Consider the following 16515-nt stretch of genomic DNA (forward strand, 5'->3'; position numbering starts at 1 on the left):
GCTGGCTCGTACCTGAGGTAGGGGTGTGGGGGTGGCTGGTACCTGAGGTAGGGGTGTGGGGCTAGCTGGTGCCTGAGGTAGGGGTGTGGGGGTGGCTGGTACCTGAGGTAGGGGTGTGGGGCTAGCTGGTGCCTGAGGTAGGGGTGTGGGGGTGGCTCGTACCTGAGGTAGGGGTGTGGGGCTGGCTCGTACCTGAGGTAGGGGTGTGGGGCGCTAGCTCATACCTGAGGTAGGGGTGTGGGGCTAGCTGGTACCTGAGGTAGGGGTGTGGGGCTGGCTCGTACCTGAGGTAGGGGTGTGGCGCTGGCTGGTACCTGAGGTAGGGGTGTGGGGCTAGCTGGTACCTGAGGTAGGGGTGTGGGGGTGGCTGGTACCTGAGGTAGGGGTGTGGGGGTGGCTGGTACCTGAGGTAGGGGTGTGGGGCTAGCTGGTGCCTGAGGTAGGGGTGTGGGGCTAGCTGGTACCTGAGGTAGGGGTGTGGGGCTGGCTCGTACCTGAGGTAGGGGTGTGGGGCGCTAGCTGGTACCTGAGGTAGGGGTGTGGGGCTAGCTGGTACCTGAGGTAGGGGTGTGGCGCTAGCTGGTACCTGAGGTAGGGGTGTGGGGCTGGCTCGTACCTGAGGTAGGGGTGTGGGGCTAGCTCGTACCTGAGGTAGGGGTGTGGGGCTAGCTGGTACCTGAGGTAGGGGTGTGGGGCTAGCTGGTGCCTGAGGTAGGGGTGTGGGTGGCTCGTACCTGAGGTAGGGGTGTGGGGCTGGCTCGTACCTGAGGTAGGGGTGTGGGGCTAGCTCATACCTGAGGTAGGGGTGTGGGGCTGGCTCGTACCTGAGGTAGGGGTGTGGCGCTAGCTGGTACCTGAGGTAGGGGTGTGGGGCTAGCTGGTACCTGAGGTAGGGGTGGGGGTGGCTGGTACCTGAGGTAGGGGTGTGGGGCTAGCTGGTACCTGAGGTAGGGGTGTGGGGGTGGCTGGTACCTGAGGTAGGGGTGTGGGGGTGGCTGGTACCTGAGGTAGGGGTGTGGGGCTAGCTGGTGCCTGAGGTAGGGTGTGGGGCTAGCTGGTACCTGAGGTAGGGGTGTGGGGCTGGCTCGTACCTGAGGTAGGGGTGTGGGCGCTAGCTGGTACCTGAGGTAGGGGTGTGGGGCTAGCTGGTACCTGAGGTAGGGTGTGGCGCTAGCTGGTACCTGAGGTAGGGGTGTGGGGCTGGCTCGTACCTGAGGTAGGGGTGTGGGGCTGGCTCGTACCTGAGGTAGGGTGTGGGCTGGCTCATACCTGAGGTAGGGGTGTGGGGCTAGCTGGTACCTGAGGTAGGGGTGTGGGGCTGGCTCGTACCTGAGGTAGGGGTGTGGGGGTGTGGGGCTGGCTCGTACCTGAGGTAGGGGTGTGCGGCTGGCTCATACCTGAGGTAGGGGTGTGGGGCTAGCTCGTACCTGAGGTAGTGGTGTGGGGGGCTGGCTCGTACCTGAGGTAGGGGTGTGGGGCTGGCTCGTACCTGAGGTAGGGGTGTGCGGCTGCTTGCCGTTGCTCTGAGCCGTGGGGTCCCGGCCCTGGAAAACCGGACTGGGCGTGTTCCTCTGCAGAGAGGGGAGAGAGGCGGAGTCAGGGGCGGAGTCAGAGGCAGCAGACAGACGGAAGCAGGGGGCACTGGCCCTACTGAGCGCGTGCGGAAAGCCACCCACCAGTCTCTCGGCCCGGCTGGGCAGCACCACGCTGGCGAGGGGGATGCTGACGGGCAGCTTGCTGGGGTGCACAGTGCTGAGGGGGATGCTGATTGGCAGGCTGGTGATGGTATCCCCGGCAACCGCCGGGCTCTTCTCCTTACACGCCTACAGAGGGGCGGAGAAAGCAGGTGTCACACGCCAGCGTAAACGCGCATTAGTGAGCATGCGCACACACACACACGCAAGCAAGGAGACATGCACCAGAGCGCACACACACCACACACACACACACACACACACACACACACAGGCAGACTCACGTACGTATGCACACACACAGACACGTGCACACACACACTCTCTCTCACACACACACATACACACACACACACACAGAGTCTCGGCAGTGTGTGAGGGTTACCCTTTCTGCAGACTTGGGCGTGGCGCTCTGTTGTGTGTCAGGAGAGCTGGGCGATGGGCAGCCTTGCTTTATCCCCAGGGGAGGAGGTGACACCATGGCAAGGTCTCCCCTGCAAAACACACCACTGTTACGCTATATGCACACACACACACACACACACACACACACACCACACACACACACACACACACACACACACCACTGTTACTCTATATGCACACACACACACACACACACACCATACACACACCATACACACACCATACACACACACACACACACTGTTACTCTATATGCACACACACACACACACACACACACACACACACACACACACACACACCATACACACACACACACCAAACACACACACACACATAACTGTTACTGTATATGCACACACACACACACACACATAACTGTTACTGTATATGCACACACACAACTGTTACTGACTATGCACACACACACACACAGTTACTCTATGTGCACACACACATACACATGCACACACACACATACTGCATATGCATACAGTACACAACCACACACACATCAAACACGCACATCTAACTACTACTGCAAGCGCGCACACACACACACGCTGCATATACATACAGTACATAAGCACACACAGACTCACACACACACACACACACACACACACACACACACACGGACACACACACACACAGAAACACTATCTGACCTGTGTGTGAAGGCCCCGGGGCTGCGGAAGGGGGCGTTGCCGGGGTCCTGGTTGAGGTGGCGGCGCAGGGCGATCTTGGCGGGCGAGAAGCGGGTGTAGTCGGGCAGCGCGTGCCCCAGCTGCCGGTGGCGGGCGTCGGGGGTGGGGGGCACGATGTCGTGCTCGGGGGAGATGGGCAGGTAGCGGGACAGGAGCTCGGGCTTGCCCCCGCCCCCGCCCCCGCCCCCGGCCCGCTCGCAGGGCGAGGCCGTGCCGTTCATGGAAAGCTCCGGGCTCAGCCCGTTCATCGCCGTGGCGACCAGGCCCAGCTTGGGCGTGCCGGGCTCCCGCGGGGGCCGGGGGTCCAGGCTGGGGAGGCTCTTGCGGTAGAGGGGCTCGTCGCAGGGGCTGTAGGACTTGAGCTGCAGTAGCTCCTGCTGCCTCTGGCTCGTCTCCAGCTCCACGATGCTGATCTGGAAACAGACACCAGGGGGCGCTCAGCACCCGACACTGCAAGGACCGTGTCCAAAGACCCCAGACCGCTGATCAATGCCTTCTTTTAAAAAGGTACAAGTGAAAAACAGCGCTTGGCAGGAGTGCAGAGGAATGGCTCTGATCACTGTGTGCTCCAGCTGAACTCAGGGCGCAGTTACCTGCAGCTCCAGGTAGTGGCGCTGGTTCTCACAGATCTGCCTGCGCAGGGTCTGCATCTCCTTCAGCAGGCTCTCCAAACACAGAGTGCCCCAGTCCAGCTTCAGCTCCTCACAGCGAGACTTCAGCTGCAGAAACACACACACATGCACGCGCACACACACACACACAGCCAGACATACACACACACACACACACAGCCAGACACACACACACACACACACAGCCAGACACACACACAGACAACCAGACACACACACAGCCAGACACACACACAGACAACCAGACGCACACACACACAGACACACACACACAGACAACCAGACACACACGCACACAGCCAGACACACACACACACACACACACACAGACAGCCAGACACACACACAGACAACCAGACACACACACACACACACACACAGACAACCAGACGCACACGCACACACACACAGCCAGACACACACACACACAAACACACACACACACACGCACACAGACAACCAGACACACACACGCAGCCAGAGACACACAGACAAAACAATCAGAGGAACACACACACACACACACACACACACACACGGATAAGTCCCTATCCCCTGGCAGGACACAGCTCATGTGTTGCCAGAGAAACTGAGGCACTGCATGACGGCAGGTGGAGGAGCACAAGCTGTTGCTATAGAAACAGCAGAGCGGAACGAGCCAGGCGAGCCTCCCTACAGGAGGCGCTGTGGCACAGCGCGCCTCCTCACCAGGAGCAGGCTTTGATCCCGCAGCTCCGCGTTGTCCTTCTCCAGCTGCCTGGTCTGCTCCTGCAGCTGCCGGTTGTGCGCTGCGATCTCCTTCTGGGCCTGGAGCAGGTCCTCCACAGTCACCGCCTTCACTCCCAGCTGGGGCGGGGGCACAGGGAGAGACAGGCCCACTGACACCACGGTCTACAGACACGGTCTACAGACACACTCCAGTCAACAGAGCGCTGGAGCACACCAGCTGCAGGACTCGTCGCATATATTCGCAGGTGGGGTGGGTGGATGGGGGGGGCAAAGCAACAATTTCAAATGTAACAATTTCAGCAGTGTAATTTCTGAGGATTTATTTTCCTGGGTATATCCCCCTGTGTGTGTGTGTGTGTGTGAGAGAGAGTGTGAGCATATGCGCAAGTGTACGCACGTGCATGTGTGTGAGCACATGGGAACATGTGTGTGTGTGTGTGTGTGTACGTGTGTGAGTATGTGTGCGTATGCACGTTGTGCGTATGTGTGAGTATGTGTGTGTGCACGATGTGCAAGTGCACGCTGTGTGCGTGTGTGAGTATGTGTGCGTGTGCACGCTGTGTGTGTGTGTGTGAATATGTGTGCGTGTGCAGGCTATGTGTGTGTATGTGTGTGGGCACAATGTGCGAGTATGCGTGCGTGTGCACGCTGTGTGTGTGTGTGAGTATGTGTGCGTGTGCAGGCTGTGTGTATGTGTGTGTGTGTGTGTGGGCACAGCGTGCGAGTATGTGTGTGTGTGCACGCTGTGCGTATGTGAGAGTATGTGTGCGTGTGCACGCTGTGTGTGTGTGTGAGTATGTGTGTGTGTGCACGCTGTGCGTATGTGTGAGTATGGGTGTGTGTGCACGCTGTGCGTATGTGAGAGTATGTGTGCGTGTGCACGCTGTGTGTGTGTGTGAGTATGTGTGTGTGTGCACGCTGTGCGTATGTGTGAGTATGGGTGTGTCTGCATGCGCACACACACAGCTGTACAGTCATTCTGTTTCCTCACCTCCTCCAGTTTGGCCTGACAAAGCGCTTTAATCTTCTCCTTGTGGGTCTGACACACACCGTACAGCTGCTCCACCTGACCAGTCAGCTCACTGTGTCTGAGCTGGGGAGGGACGGGGGGGTGGAGGGGGACGGGGGAGAGATGGAGAGACAGGGAGAGGTGGGACGAAAGGGAGAGAAACACTCATTGGGTTAACGGCCAATCAGAACGAAGGACCAGCGGGCTGGAAGACGACCCCGCCTGGCCCCAAGATCAAGAACGGCAGCACCAATCGGACTCTTAAATAATTCACAGGGGCCGGCAGAGCACAGGACGCCTCTCCCCCCCCCTCCGGAATGCGATGAGAAGCTCTTTTACCCCGCCTCCCTGTGCCCCTGGGAGAGCGGGAGGATGCACTGAGACGATGGAGAGAGAGAGCAGCCGCGGAATGGCTAATTAATAAAAGATGTGGCGTCAGGAAGGCTAACGCTAATTAAGCGCTGCCTCTTTGGGAGAGACGGGCCCCTGGTGTGAGGGGCGGAGGGGCAGGGGGGTAATGGGGGGTGGTATTGGGGGGGGGGGGGTGAGCAGGGGTTAGAGGAGCGGCTTACCTTCTCCTTTTCCAGACACTGCTGCAGATTACTGCGGTACTGGGGCGTCTTCATGTAGGCCGTGAACTGCAGGTACTGCACCTTGAAGTTATCTGCGGGATTAAGGGGGAGGGTCGTCAGACGGACCGATCTGTTCGCTCGTGGTGCGTGTGTAATTAGGCTGTGGTCTTGGCACAGGCCGGGGGAGGGCATTTGGGGGGGGTCTTACCCAGTAACTGCTGCAGGGCCGGGGGGGTGGGGCCCAGGTGAAGCTGCCCAGATGTATAGTGCTGAACTTTGGGAGGTAGCTGGTAGAAGGGGCTGTGAGGTGACCTGTATGCATCTGGAAAGAAGACCAGAAAATGAGCCATTAGGGCCAAAGATGAGATGCAAACGATGCGTGAGAGAGACAGGCAGTCATGGCCACGTTCGCTAACGGAGCTAGCATGCTCAAAGAACTCTCTAAAACTGTGAGAGCAGAAGAGACGGGGCGGGTGGGAAAAAAAAAAAACCCGGCAAAGACTACAGAGCCAGTGTCAAAACAGCAGTTAAAAGACTGTTTCCATAACAACCAGTTATGAGCTGATTGGGCGGGATTAGTGTCATCTGCAGCGAACTCGAGATCTGGCGCGTCGAATCTCGGGAGACGACAGCAGCCGCCGTCAGCGGACGTTCCCCAAGGCCGGGCGGGCGCAGTGGCGCTCTCTCACCCTGAGGGGGCGCTGCCGAGAGGGTCTTGGCGTGCAGCAGCTCCAGGGCGCTCTGGCTCTTCCTGCTCTTGCGCTCGGCGGCGGTGGGCGCGGCGGCGGCGGCGGCGGGGGCCGAGGCCTTCTTGGGGCGCCCCCGCTTCCTGCTCCCCAGCTTCCGGCTCTTGGCCATCAGCCGCGCCCGCCGGGGTTTCGGGGACGCCTTGGCCGCCGTCAGCAGGCCCGGCCGCTCGTCCTCCCCGCAGGAGTCCTGAAACACACACAAACACACACACACCAGCGCTTACCCACGGGCCCTCTACCGCACACACCACCCAAGTCCAGGCTGGGACAGCTGCAGCGGCTGCAGGGTGTTTTGGTCTTTCACCACTTAAGTCACTGCCTGGCTTGGGGCGTGGGGCGTGGGGCGTGGGGCACTGTCCACACACCTGCATCCAAGGCCTACACTGGTTGCTGAATGAAAGGAAACCATATGACCCTGCAGAACGTGTGACCGTCCCAGACTGAGGCATTGAGATCCCTGTTCCACAACAACAGACACTTTAACGCTAGGAAGCCGGTACAGGGGGGGTGAAGCGGGTAGGGTTCCAGACCGATTCAAACAGAGGATTCCAGACCCTGGACCAAACACTACAGCGGGAAGACCTGGGGCTGGATGAGGTGCGGCCAGAAGCAAACGGTCACAGGGGGAGGGAGCTGCTGACACTGCGTGGGGAGCGATGGGAGAACTCAACATGGCGCAGCGAGGCCTCTGCTCTCCAGGACGTACCTTGTGCTCCTTGGCCTTGGTCGGGGTGGTGGTGTTGCTCTTGCTGTCTCTGTCTTTCTGCTGACGACGCCTAGCTGCCTCTTGCTCCTCCTGCAAGGCACAGACAGACGAGCGTCTCTCAGAGCCTGAGCTGTGCGGAGCACACCTGTATCTCTCAGAGCCTGAGCTGTGCTGAGCACACCTGTATCTCTCAGAGCCTGAGCTGTGCTGAGCACACCTGTATCTCTCAGAGCCTGAGCTGTGCTGAGCACACCTGTATCTCTCAGAGCCTGAGCTGTGCTGAGCACACCTGTATCTCTCAGAGCCTGAGCTGTGCTGAGCACACCTGTATCTCTCAGAGCCTGAGCTGTGCTGAGCACACCTGTATCTCTCAGAGCCTGAGCTGTGCTTAGCACACCTGTATCTCTCAGAGCCTGAGCTGTGCTGAGCACACCTGTATCTCTCAGAGCCTGAGCTGTGCTGAGCACACCTGTATCTCAAACAGCCTGAGCTGTGCTGAGCACACCTGTATCTCTCAGAGCCTGAGCTGAGCTGAGCACACCTGTATCTCTCAGAGCCTGAGCTGTGCTGAGCACACCTGTATCTCTCAGAGCCTGAGCTGTGCTGAGCACACCTGTATCTCAAACAGCCTGAGCTGTGCTGAGCACACTGTTCTTCAGAGCTGAGCAGTGAGCACACCTGTATCTCTCAGAGCCTGAGCGCAAACTGTGCTGCTGTAGCACACTGTATCTCTCAGAGCTGAGCTGCTGGACCCGTACTGGCTGAGCTGTCACACCTGTATCTCAAACAGCCTGAGCTGTGCTGAGCACAATAGCATCTTAGAGAGCCTGAGCTGTGCTGAGCACAATAGCATCTTAGAGAGCCAGTAAAATCAACCACCACACAGTCTAGAACTAGACAGGTGCAACAGATTACATAAGACTATAAGGAATCTGACGTTGTTGAGACCCGATTTGATGAGGAAAGACAGACCAAAACACCTGAGTGATTTTGAGACTAGAAAGAGTTCAGCTGCAGCAAAGTGCTGCATTAGTATCGACTCAAACAGCAGGTAGAGCCGGACGCCGTACTGACTTCACTGCATCAATATGTCAGTCAATAAAGGTCATTTATTTTTTGGCCACAAAATCTGTCCAAATGACAAATGTGCATTTTGTCACTTCGACAGAGGAAATGATGTGGAAATCAAGACTGAGTGACGAGAGACTCACAAATCAGGACTTACTATGAGCAACAAGAACTCACTATGGTGCAGTGTGGTGTATGCAGTAATAGGGACTCACTGTGGTGTGGTCTATTGTATGCAGTAATAGGGACTCACTATGGTGCGGTGTGGTGTATGCAGTAATAGGGACTCACTATGGTGCGGTCTATTGTATGCAGTAATAGGGACTCACTATGGTGCGGTGTGGTGTATGCAGTAATAGGGACTCACTATGGTGTGGTCTATTGTATGCAGTAATAGGGACTCACTATGGTGTAGTCTATAGTATACAGTAATAGGGACTCACTATGGTGTGGTCTATTGTATGCAGTAATAGGGACTCACTATGGTGTGGTCTATAGTATACAGTAATAGGGACTCACTATGGTGTGGTCTATAGTATACAGTAATAGGGACTCACTATGGTGTGGTCTATAGTATACAGTAATAGGGACTCACTATGGTGGAGTGCAGTGTATACAGTAGTAATGACTCACTATGGTGCGGTCTATTGTATGCAGATAGTAGGAAACCGGCTTCCCAGTCCAGGACACTGAGCCTCTCAGAGGAGACAGTTCCACTACCCTCATGATTGTGCCAATGTCTGCAGAGAGAAGCACACACACACGCACACACACACAATCAGCAACACAACTGACAGCCTGTTCTCAGACGTGAGAATTACTGCCAATACAACCTACAGGGTTCCCACTGAAATCAGATTTATATTCTCCATGATTTTCTCACACTGAAAAGTCATAAAGGATAATGGTTTCCCTTTCTAGGATTTATTGTGGGTGGGCTTTTTGGGTTACTTTTGTGAAACAGACACACATTTTGCAGCACATTATTTTATATTGCATTACATTACAGGCATTTAGCAGACGCTCTTATCCAGAGCGACTTACACAACTTTTACATAGCATTTTACATTGTATCCATTTATACAGCTGGATATATACTGAAGCAATTTCGGTTAAGTACCTTGCTCAAGGGTACAACGGCAGTGTCCTTACCCGGGAATGGAACCTGCGACCTTTAGGCTACAAGCCCAGTTCCTTACCCACTGTGCTACACTCCGTCCATTACCACATAGATACACAAATCACTCCTCAGTAACATATTACTTTTGATAGAGGAGTTAAGCAGTGAGCCATTCAATATGTCAGCATTATCAGAATACCAGCTGTTGCAAGACTTGACATCATGCTCGCTAGTGTGCTAGTAAAAATAAAAAAAGATGGATTTATATCACCTGCTGTGAAGGTTTATGTTTATATGGGCAATAATCCCAAACTTTTTCCAAAGACAATGGAACAGCTGAGTTCTTCCCATGACTTTTTAACGACATTCCAGGATGCAAACATTTCCATGTATTGTGGGAACCCTCAGCATAATGGACAGTCAACAACATCTTATCATGCGACTTACCACTCAAGTTTCGACTGTTAGTTCTAAAATTTAGAGGTGCAAAAGGTTTTGAGGATACGATTTTGCCACCTGAGGAGAAAAATGGAACACAAGTTCACTATGATCATAAAAACAACTTTACATTCATAACGACCCTCAATGGCTACAGTGGCGTACCAAGAAACAGTTTCAAGTCATTTCCTTTTAATAAGATCCAGACTGAAATTAGCATAATCTAAAATATTGCCTGAATCCTCCCTTGTTAAAAAAATACAAGCCTTTTTCACAAACAGATAGACACAGGTCAACAATGAGAAGGATCAAAGAGCCAGAAGGTCAAAGGTCAAATTTCAAGTGTTGACACAGCTGCCATAAACTAACACAGGGTGCGTGGCTCTTGATTTCTCCAGTGAAAATGGCTGTGTACGTAAAGCGCTGGGAATAATCCTTCTGGCTCATCAGAAATTGACCAGCGTACCACACTGAAGTTTCTCCTTGGCATGGCATTTCGCTTCACCCCCGATAACGACGAGAGCATTATTTGGGCCCGGAGAGACACCCACCTTCCTTCATGTTGGCAAACCGCTCCTTAAGCTGGTGATCCACCTCGGGACCAAAGGCAAAGTTGTTCACAAAAATAACACTGCGAGGACACAGAGGGAGTGGCAGCGTTAAGACTTCACCATAATTAAAACGATTAGACATGACAGTGAGCGCGCTACACACGTTTCAGGGGTTGTATCTGCGGTCAACAAAAAGCGAGTTGTTGCACTTGCACTACCTTGTGTTGGCGATTCTGTCTTTCCACTCCTCCGACAGGAAGTCTCCCCGCTCCAGCTTCGGGAATAAACCAGGAAACACGGACGTGAGCTCAGCAAGTCTCAACAAGTCGAGCGGCAGTTCATCTGTGACTGATTCTGATGCAGCAAACTGTCTGTGACTGACGTCGCTGCAGTAAATCGTCTGTGACTGATTCTAATGCAGCAAACTGTCTGTGACTGACGTCGCTGCAGTAAATCATCTGTGACTGATTCTAATGCAGCAAACTGTGACTGACGTCGCTGCAGTAAATCGTCTGTGACTGATTCAGATGTGTCTGTGACTGACGTCGCTGCAGTAAATCATCTGTGACTGATTCTGATGGTGACTGTGACTGATGGTGCTGCAGTAAATCATCTGTGACTGATTCAGATGTGTCTGTGACTGATGGTGCTGCAGTAAATCATCTGTGACTGAGCCTAATGCAGCAAACTGTCTGTGACTGACGGCTTGGCGGGCTCCTCACTCACCGTGTACTCTCCGTGCTTCTTGCCGTACCACCTCATCCACTTCTTAAACTCCCTGTCCATCGACTGCAAGGACAGGCACACGAGCAGGACGGCGTGAGCATGAAACCTGGCACATCTGCACACATTCCCCGCTACACTGGGAATACGCTTCAGAGCAGGGCTGCCCAACCCTACTCCACGGCATCTACCAGCCGGTGGGTTTTCACTCCAACCCTAACAAAGCGCACCTCATACAACAGCTAGAGATCTCGTTTGAGCTGATAATTAGCAGAATCTAGTGTGCCAAACGAGGGTCGGAGTGAAAACCTACAAGAGAGGGCAGATCTCCAGAAACAGGGTTGGGCAGCCCCTGCTTCGGACCGAACTCAGAGAAAGGCAGGCTGCTTGTGTAGGAAACGGGCTCTGGTGATTTTGGTGATACGGTGCTCTTTGAACAAACAGGGGAATGGACTGGACAGTAATACTAGCGCTACAGTGGAGCGTGGTGTGGCTGAGAGAGACGTCAGTTTGGACGTTACCTCTGCGTAACTGGCCGGGATATCCGCCTTCTCAATCCCATAGTAATGCTTACAGTTCGTCGCCGCGGCAACCTGTAGCACTACCTGTCCCACACCTGTGTCAAAAAACACAGGAACACATGGTTTTAAAACAATAGCACAGCCCTGAGGGTCTAGACATCCTGGGTTTCGGGTTAAACCCCTTTTTATGGCTTTTTCCATGACTTTGCACAATGCGAGTATCGTTTAAAAAAATAAAAAAAAAACATTTTAAGGAAGCAATAAAATTTCATAACCGAGTAACTCAAGTGCACCGGGTTTTAGCATTAGCACTGATGAATCGGGGGGGGGGGGGGGGGAAGAGGGGGGGAAACATGAACCGACCGCTTCCTAGGTCCACGAAGGTGTCCTCCTCCATCATCTCCATCTCGTCGATGATCTGCGCCACCAGGTCGAAGGAGGTCTCGCCGTACACCTCCGGGCTGAAGGGCTCATAGTTGTTGAGTTTCTCGGGGTCGGTGACCGAGTGGTTGTACACCTGCTGCAGGATGTGGCGAAGCAGGCCGTTGGAGGGCCGCTTGTTTAGCTTCATGGGCTGGGTGGTACCTTTCCACTGGAGGACGCGCGCGCACACGCACACACACACGCACGCACACACACACACACACACGCAAAATGAGTCGGGGGGGGCTGGGGTTCGTAGAGGGACTGTGTGTGTGTGCGCGTGCGCGCGTGAGTGAATGCATGAGAGAGTGTGTGTGTGTGTGTATGTATGTGTGTGAGAGAGTGCATGCGTGAGTGGGCAGTAGTGTAGTATAATGGGTAAGGAGTTGGTCTTGTAGCCTAAAGGTCGCAGGTTCGATTCCCCGCTAGGACACTGCCGTTGTACCCTTGAGCAAGGTACTTAACCTGCATTGCTCCAGTATATATCCAACTGTATGACTGGATACAATGTAAGTGCTATGTAAATTACTTGTGTAAGTCGCTCTAGATAAGAGCATCTGCTAAATGCCTGTAATGTAATGAGAGTATGTGTGTGTGCATGTGTGAAAGTGCCCTTGTGAGTGTGTGCGTGCGTGAGAGTGAGAGTGCATGCATGAGTGTACATGTGTGTAGGCAGGAACATCAATGATCATTCACTGAGCAACAGTGAGACTAAAGGGTATTCAGTACTCAAACTGTGTACTCTACAGCAGTGGAGCCCAAAACTGAGTCAGGAGTGAGTGGTGTGTTGTGGGAGTTGTGATACACATGAAGTCATGTGACGCATGTTGTGACATAGATAAAGAACCTTTTAATTGCACAGATGAACATATCTAAAGCTGACTCTGAATCAGGGGCAGGCCACACAAACCTACTGACCCATTAGGTGGATTGTGGGATCTGCTCCAGTACAGAGAACTGAGTAAAGAGGTTAGGCTATAAAATGTCAGCCATTTACACTTAAAAGACACAAAGGCGCGTGTGTGTGTGTGTACGTGCAGAGAAACAAACCAGAGGACAGCCCCGCGTCTTCCACCCTGACTGACAGGTATACGCTAGACTTTGCTCCTGCGCAGACCTTTGCACCGGCAGCAAACGCAGTCATTCTGACCACGCCCAGGCCAAACAGAGCAGTGCAAACAGCCTTAGGGGCTAACAGCACGCTTACTCAGTCGCGGATTTGGCCGGAGCCCAATGCGATGGTAAGCTTTCGAAGCATTTTCATTAACTCCAGGTATTCACGCTATCCAAACCCACGCACGCACGCACGCACACACACGCAATGCGGGACCACGCAGGTAAGCACACATTCGCGTAGTTCTATCATCAGGATAACACCGTTTCTCACATGCCTCCCGCTAATGACTAGCGCATTTTTTTTTTTTTTTTTTTCCAAATCTTTGGAATTTCAACCTTTCACTGCTGCTAACAAAAAAAATAACACACACACAAAGTGAGGTAACGGTGTGATTGCTGTGATAACTGCTAAGTGTCATATCCCAGAGTGCTGTGAGAGAGATGGGCCAGTATTGGCGTTGCAGGACGGAGCGCCAGGCCACACGTGCTACAGTTTACCACCGTGCTCTGATGTAGGTAACCGCCAAAACACTCAACCCCCCCGCCCCCCCCCCCCCCCCCGCCCCCCCCCCCCCACGATTTCCTCAAGAGGTGGGAAACATACAACAATCAAAGCACTGTGTGTGCCCACTGTACATTATCCGCTGTGTCATTATCACTGACTCCGGCGTCGGACTGTCAGCTCAGTCTAGACCACTGTAAACGTGACCCGTGTGGATGGACTCGTGTTCAGTCTAGACCACTGTAAATGTGACCCGTGTGGATGGACTCGTGTGCAGTGTGCTCAGTCTAGACCACTGTAAATGTGACCCGTGTGGATGGACTCGTGTTCAGTGTGCTCAGTCTAGACCACTGTAAATGTGACCCGTGTGGATGGACTCGTGTGCAGTGTGCTCAGTCTAGACCACTGTAAATGTGACCCGTGTGGATGGACTCGTGTTCAGTCTAGACCACTGTAAATGTGACCCGTGTGGACGGACTCGTGTTCAGTGTGCTCAGTCTAGACCACTGTAAATGTGACCCGTGTGGATGGACTCGTGCTCAGTGTGCTCAGTCTAGACCACTGTAAATGTGACCCGTGTGGATGGACTCGTGTTCAGTGTGCTCAGTCTAGACCACTGTAAATGTGACCCGTGTGGATGGACTCGTGCTCAGTGTGCTCAGTCTAGACCACTGTAAATGTGACCCGTGTGGACGGACTCGTGTGCAGTGTGCTCAGTCTAGACCACTGTAAATATGACTCGTGTTCAGTGTGCTCAGTCTAGACCACTGTAAATGTGACCCGTGTGGATGGACTCATGTGCAGTGTGCTCAGTCTAGACCACTGTAAATATGACTCGTGTTCAGTGTGCTCAGTCTAGACCACTGTAAATGTGACCCGTGTGGACGGACTCGTGTTCAGTGTGCTCAGTCTAGACCACTGTAAATGTGACCCGTGTGGACGGACTCGTGTTCAGTGTGCTCAGTCTAGACCACTGTAAATGTGACCCGTGTGGATGGACTCGTGTGCAGTGTGCTCAGTCTAGACCACTGTAAATGTGACCCGTGTGGATGGACTCGTGTGCAGTGTGCTCAGTCTAGACCACTGTAAATGTGACCCGTGTGCGGTGTGCTCAGTCTAGACCACTGTAAATGTGACCCGTGTGCAGTGTGCTCAGTCTAGACCACTGTAAATGTGACCCGTGTGGATGGACTCGTGTGCAGTGTGCTCAGTCTAGACCACTGTAAATGTGACCCGTGTGCAGTGTGCTCAGTCTAGACCACTGTAAATGTGACCCGTGTGGATGGACTCGTGTGCAGTGTGCTCAGTCTAGACCACTGTAAATGTGACCCGTGTGCGGTGTGCTCAGTCTAGACCACTGTAAATGTGACCCGTGTGCAGTGTGCTCAGTCTAGACCACTGTAAATGTGACCCGTGTGGATGGACTCGTGTGCGGTGTGCTCAGTCTAGACCACTGTAAATATGACCCGTGTGCAGTGTGCTCAGTCTAGACCACTGTAAATGTGACCCGTGTGGATGGACTCGTGTGCAGTGTGCTCAGTCTAGACCACTGTAAATGTGACCCGTTTGGACGGACTCGTGTGCGGTCACACTGTGTGCGGCCGGGGATGACATCTCGTCTCTTATTGGCCTCCGTCGATCCTTCACTCAGCCAGCTTCTGCGCGGACGTACGGAAAAACGGGGGGGGGGGGCAGGGCCAGGGAGCAGTCGACCGGAGAAGCTTCCGGAGAGCGCGCGTGGGAACTCACCAGCTGGTGGATGCTGTCGATGGCTCTGTTGTACTTGTCGCACAGTCTCTGCATGCTCTCGAAGCTGAGAAGGGGAAAGACAAAACGCACGCTCGCTCAGAGTCGCGGTCGAGCCGACCGCAGTGGCCGCAGCGCTCAGCGTGTCGGCGGGGCGGGGGGGGCACAGCGTCGCGCTGCTGCGGTCTCCCGCGCGCGGCCAGCAGGGGGCGCCTAACTGGCCCCCGAGCGACGCGGTGCTGCTAATTGCGGGCGGTTTTGTCAGCAGGGTGCGAGAAACTCTCCTGTGCTGCTGCAGCAGAGAGACGGAGCCAACAGGGACCATATGGGCCTGAGAGAAGGGGATTAACTCTGCCCCCTGTGTGTGTGAGAGAGAGAGTGTGTGTGTGTGTGTGTGTGTGTGAGTGAGTATGAGAGTGTGTGTGTGTGTGAGTGTGTGTGTGTGTGTGTGTGTGTGTGTGTGAGTGAGTGTGTATGAGAGTGTGTGTGTGTGTGTGAGAGTGCGTGTGTGTGCGTGTGACTATGTGTGACTGGGTGTGAGTGAGTGAGTGAGTGTGTGTGTGTGTGTGTGTGTGAGATGTGTGTGTGTGTGTGTGTGTGTGGTGTGTTGAGTAGTGTGTGTGTGTGTGTGAGAGTGTGGGTGTGTGTGTGTAGTGTGTGAGTGTGTGTTGGTGTAGTGGTGGGGTGTGTGTGTTGTAGTGTGTGTGTGTGTGTGTGGGGTGTGTGTGTGTGTGTGTGTGTGTGTGTGTGTGTGTGTAGTGTGTGTGTGTGTGTGTGACTGTGTGTGGCTGGGTGTGAGTGAGTGTGTGTGTGTGTGTGTGTGTGTGTGTGTGTGTGTGTGTGTGTGTGTGTGTTGTGCAGCACAGGGAGGCAGCACTGTAAGAGCTCTTTCCTCCTGAAGCGCAGGTGCTAGCTGACAGACTGGGCTCTAACCTCTTGGTGTCGTAGTCGATGAGGACGTAGTTCTCCATGGCCAGCTTGAGGTCAGGAATCTCCTCACACACCCACCTGGGCACATGCAAAGGCCAACACACATTAATCTATCTGCATACACACACGGACACGCACAAACAAGCACACACA

General features: G+C 54.1%; 1 protein-coding gene across 1 annotated transcript in view; it reads right to left on the reverse strand.

The window, feature by feature from the left end:
• The window catches only part of dot1l (DOT1-like histone H3K79 methyltransferase), a 37180-nt gene that overhangs the window by 12131 nt on the left and 8534 nt on the right, over positions 1–16515 (reverse strand). Inside the window, exons 3-22 of the mRNA XM_064330332.1 lie at positions 16366–16440; positions 15436–15499; positions 12009–12237; positions 11646–11740; positions 11128–11190; positions 10620–10675; positions 10402–10481; positions 9860–9928; positions 8910–9032; positions 7225–7349; positions 6459–6705; positions 5978–6091; positions 5770–5861; positions 5180–5281; positions 4168–4305; positions 3421–3546; positions 2789–3240; positions 2080–2188; positions 1677–1823; positions 1490–1571 (exon numbers count right to left, since the gene is read on the reverse strand). Coding sequence (XP_064186402.1) covers positions 1490–1571; positions 1677–1823; positions 2080–2188; positions 2789–3240; positions 3421–3546; positions 4168–4305; positions 5180–5281; positions 5770–5861; positions 5978–6091; positions 6459–6705; positions 7225–7349; positions 8910–9032; positions 9860–9928; positions 10402–10481; positions 10620–10675; positions 11128–11190; positions 11646–11740; positions 12009–12237; positions 15436–15499; positions 16366–16440 — 2588 coding nt within the window. The remainder of the gene's footprint in view (positions 1–1489; positions 1572–1676; positions 1824–2079; positions 2189–2788; positions 3241–3420; positions 3547–4167; positions 4306–5179; positions 5282–5769; positions 5862–5977; positions 6092–6458; positions 6706–7224; positions 7350–8909; positions 9033–9859; positions 9929–10401; positions 10482–10619; positions 10676–11127; positions 11191–11645; positions 11741–12008; positions 12238–15435; positions 15500–16365; positions 16441–16515) is intronic.

The sequence above is a fragment of the Anguilla rostrata genome, chromosome 4, assembly GCF_018555375.3.
Source record: "Anguilla rostrata isolate EN2019 chromosome 4, ASM1855537v3, whole genome shotgun sequence".
In the NCBI taxonomy this organism is placed as follows: Eukaryota; Metazoa; Chordata; class Actinopteri; order Anguilliformes; family Anguillidae; genus Anguilla; species Anguilla rostrata.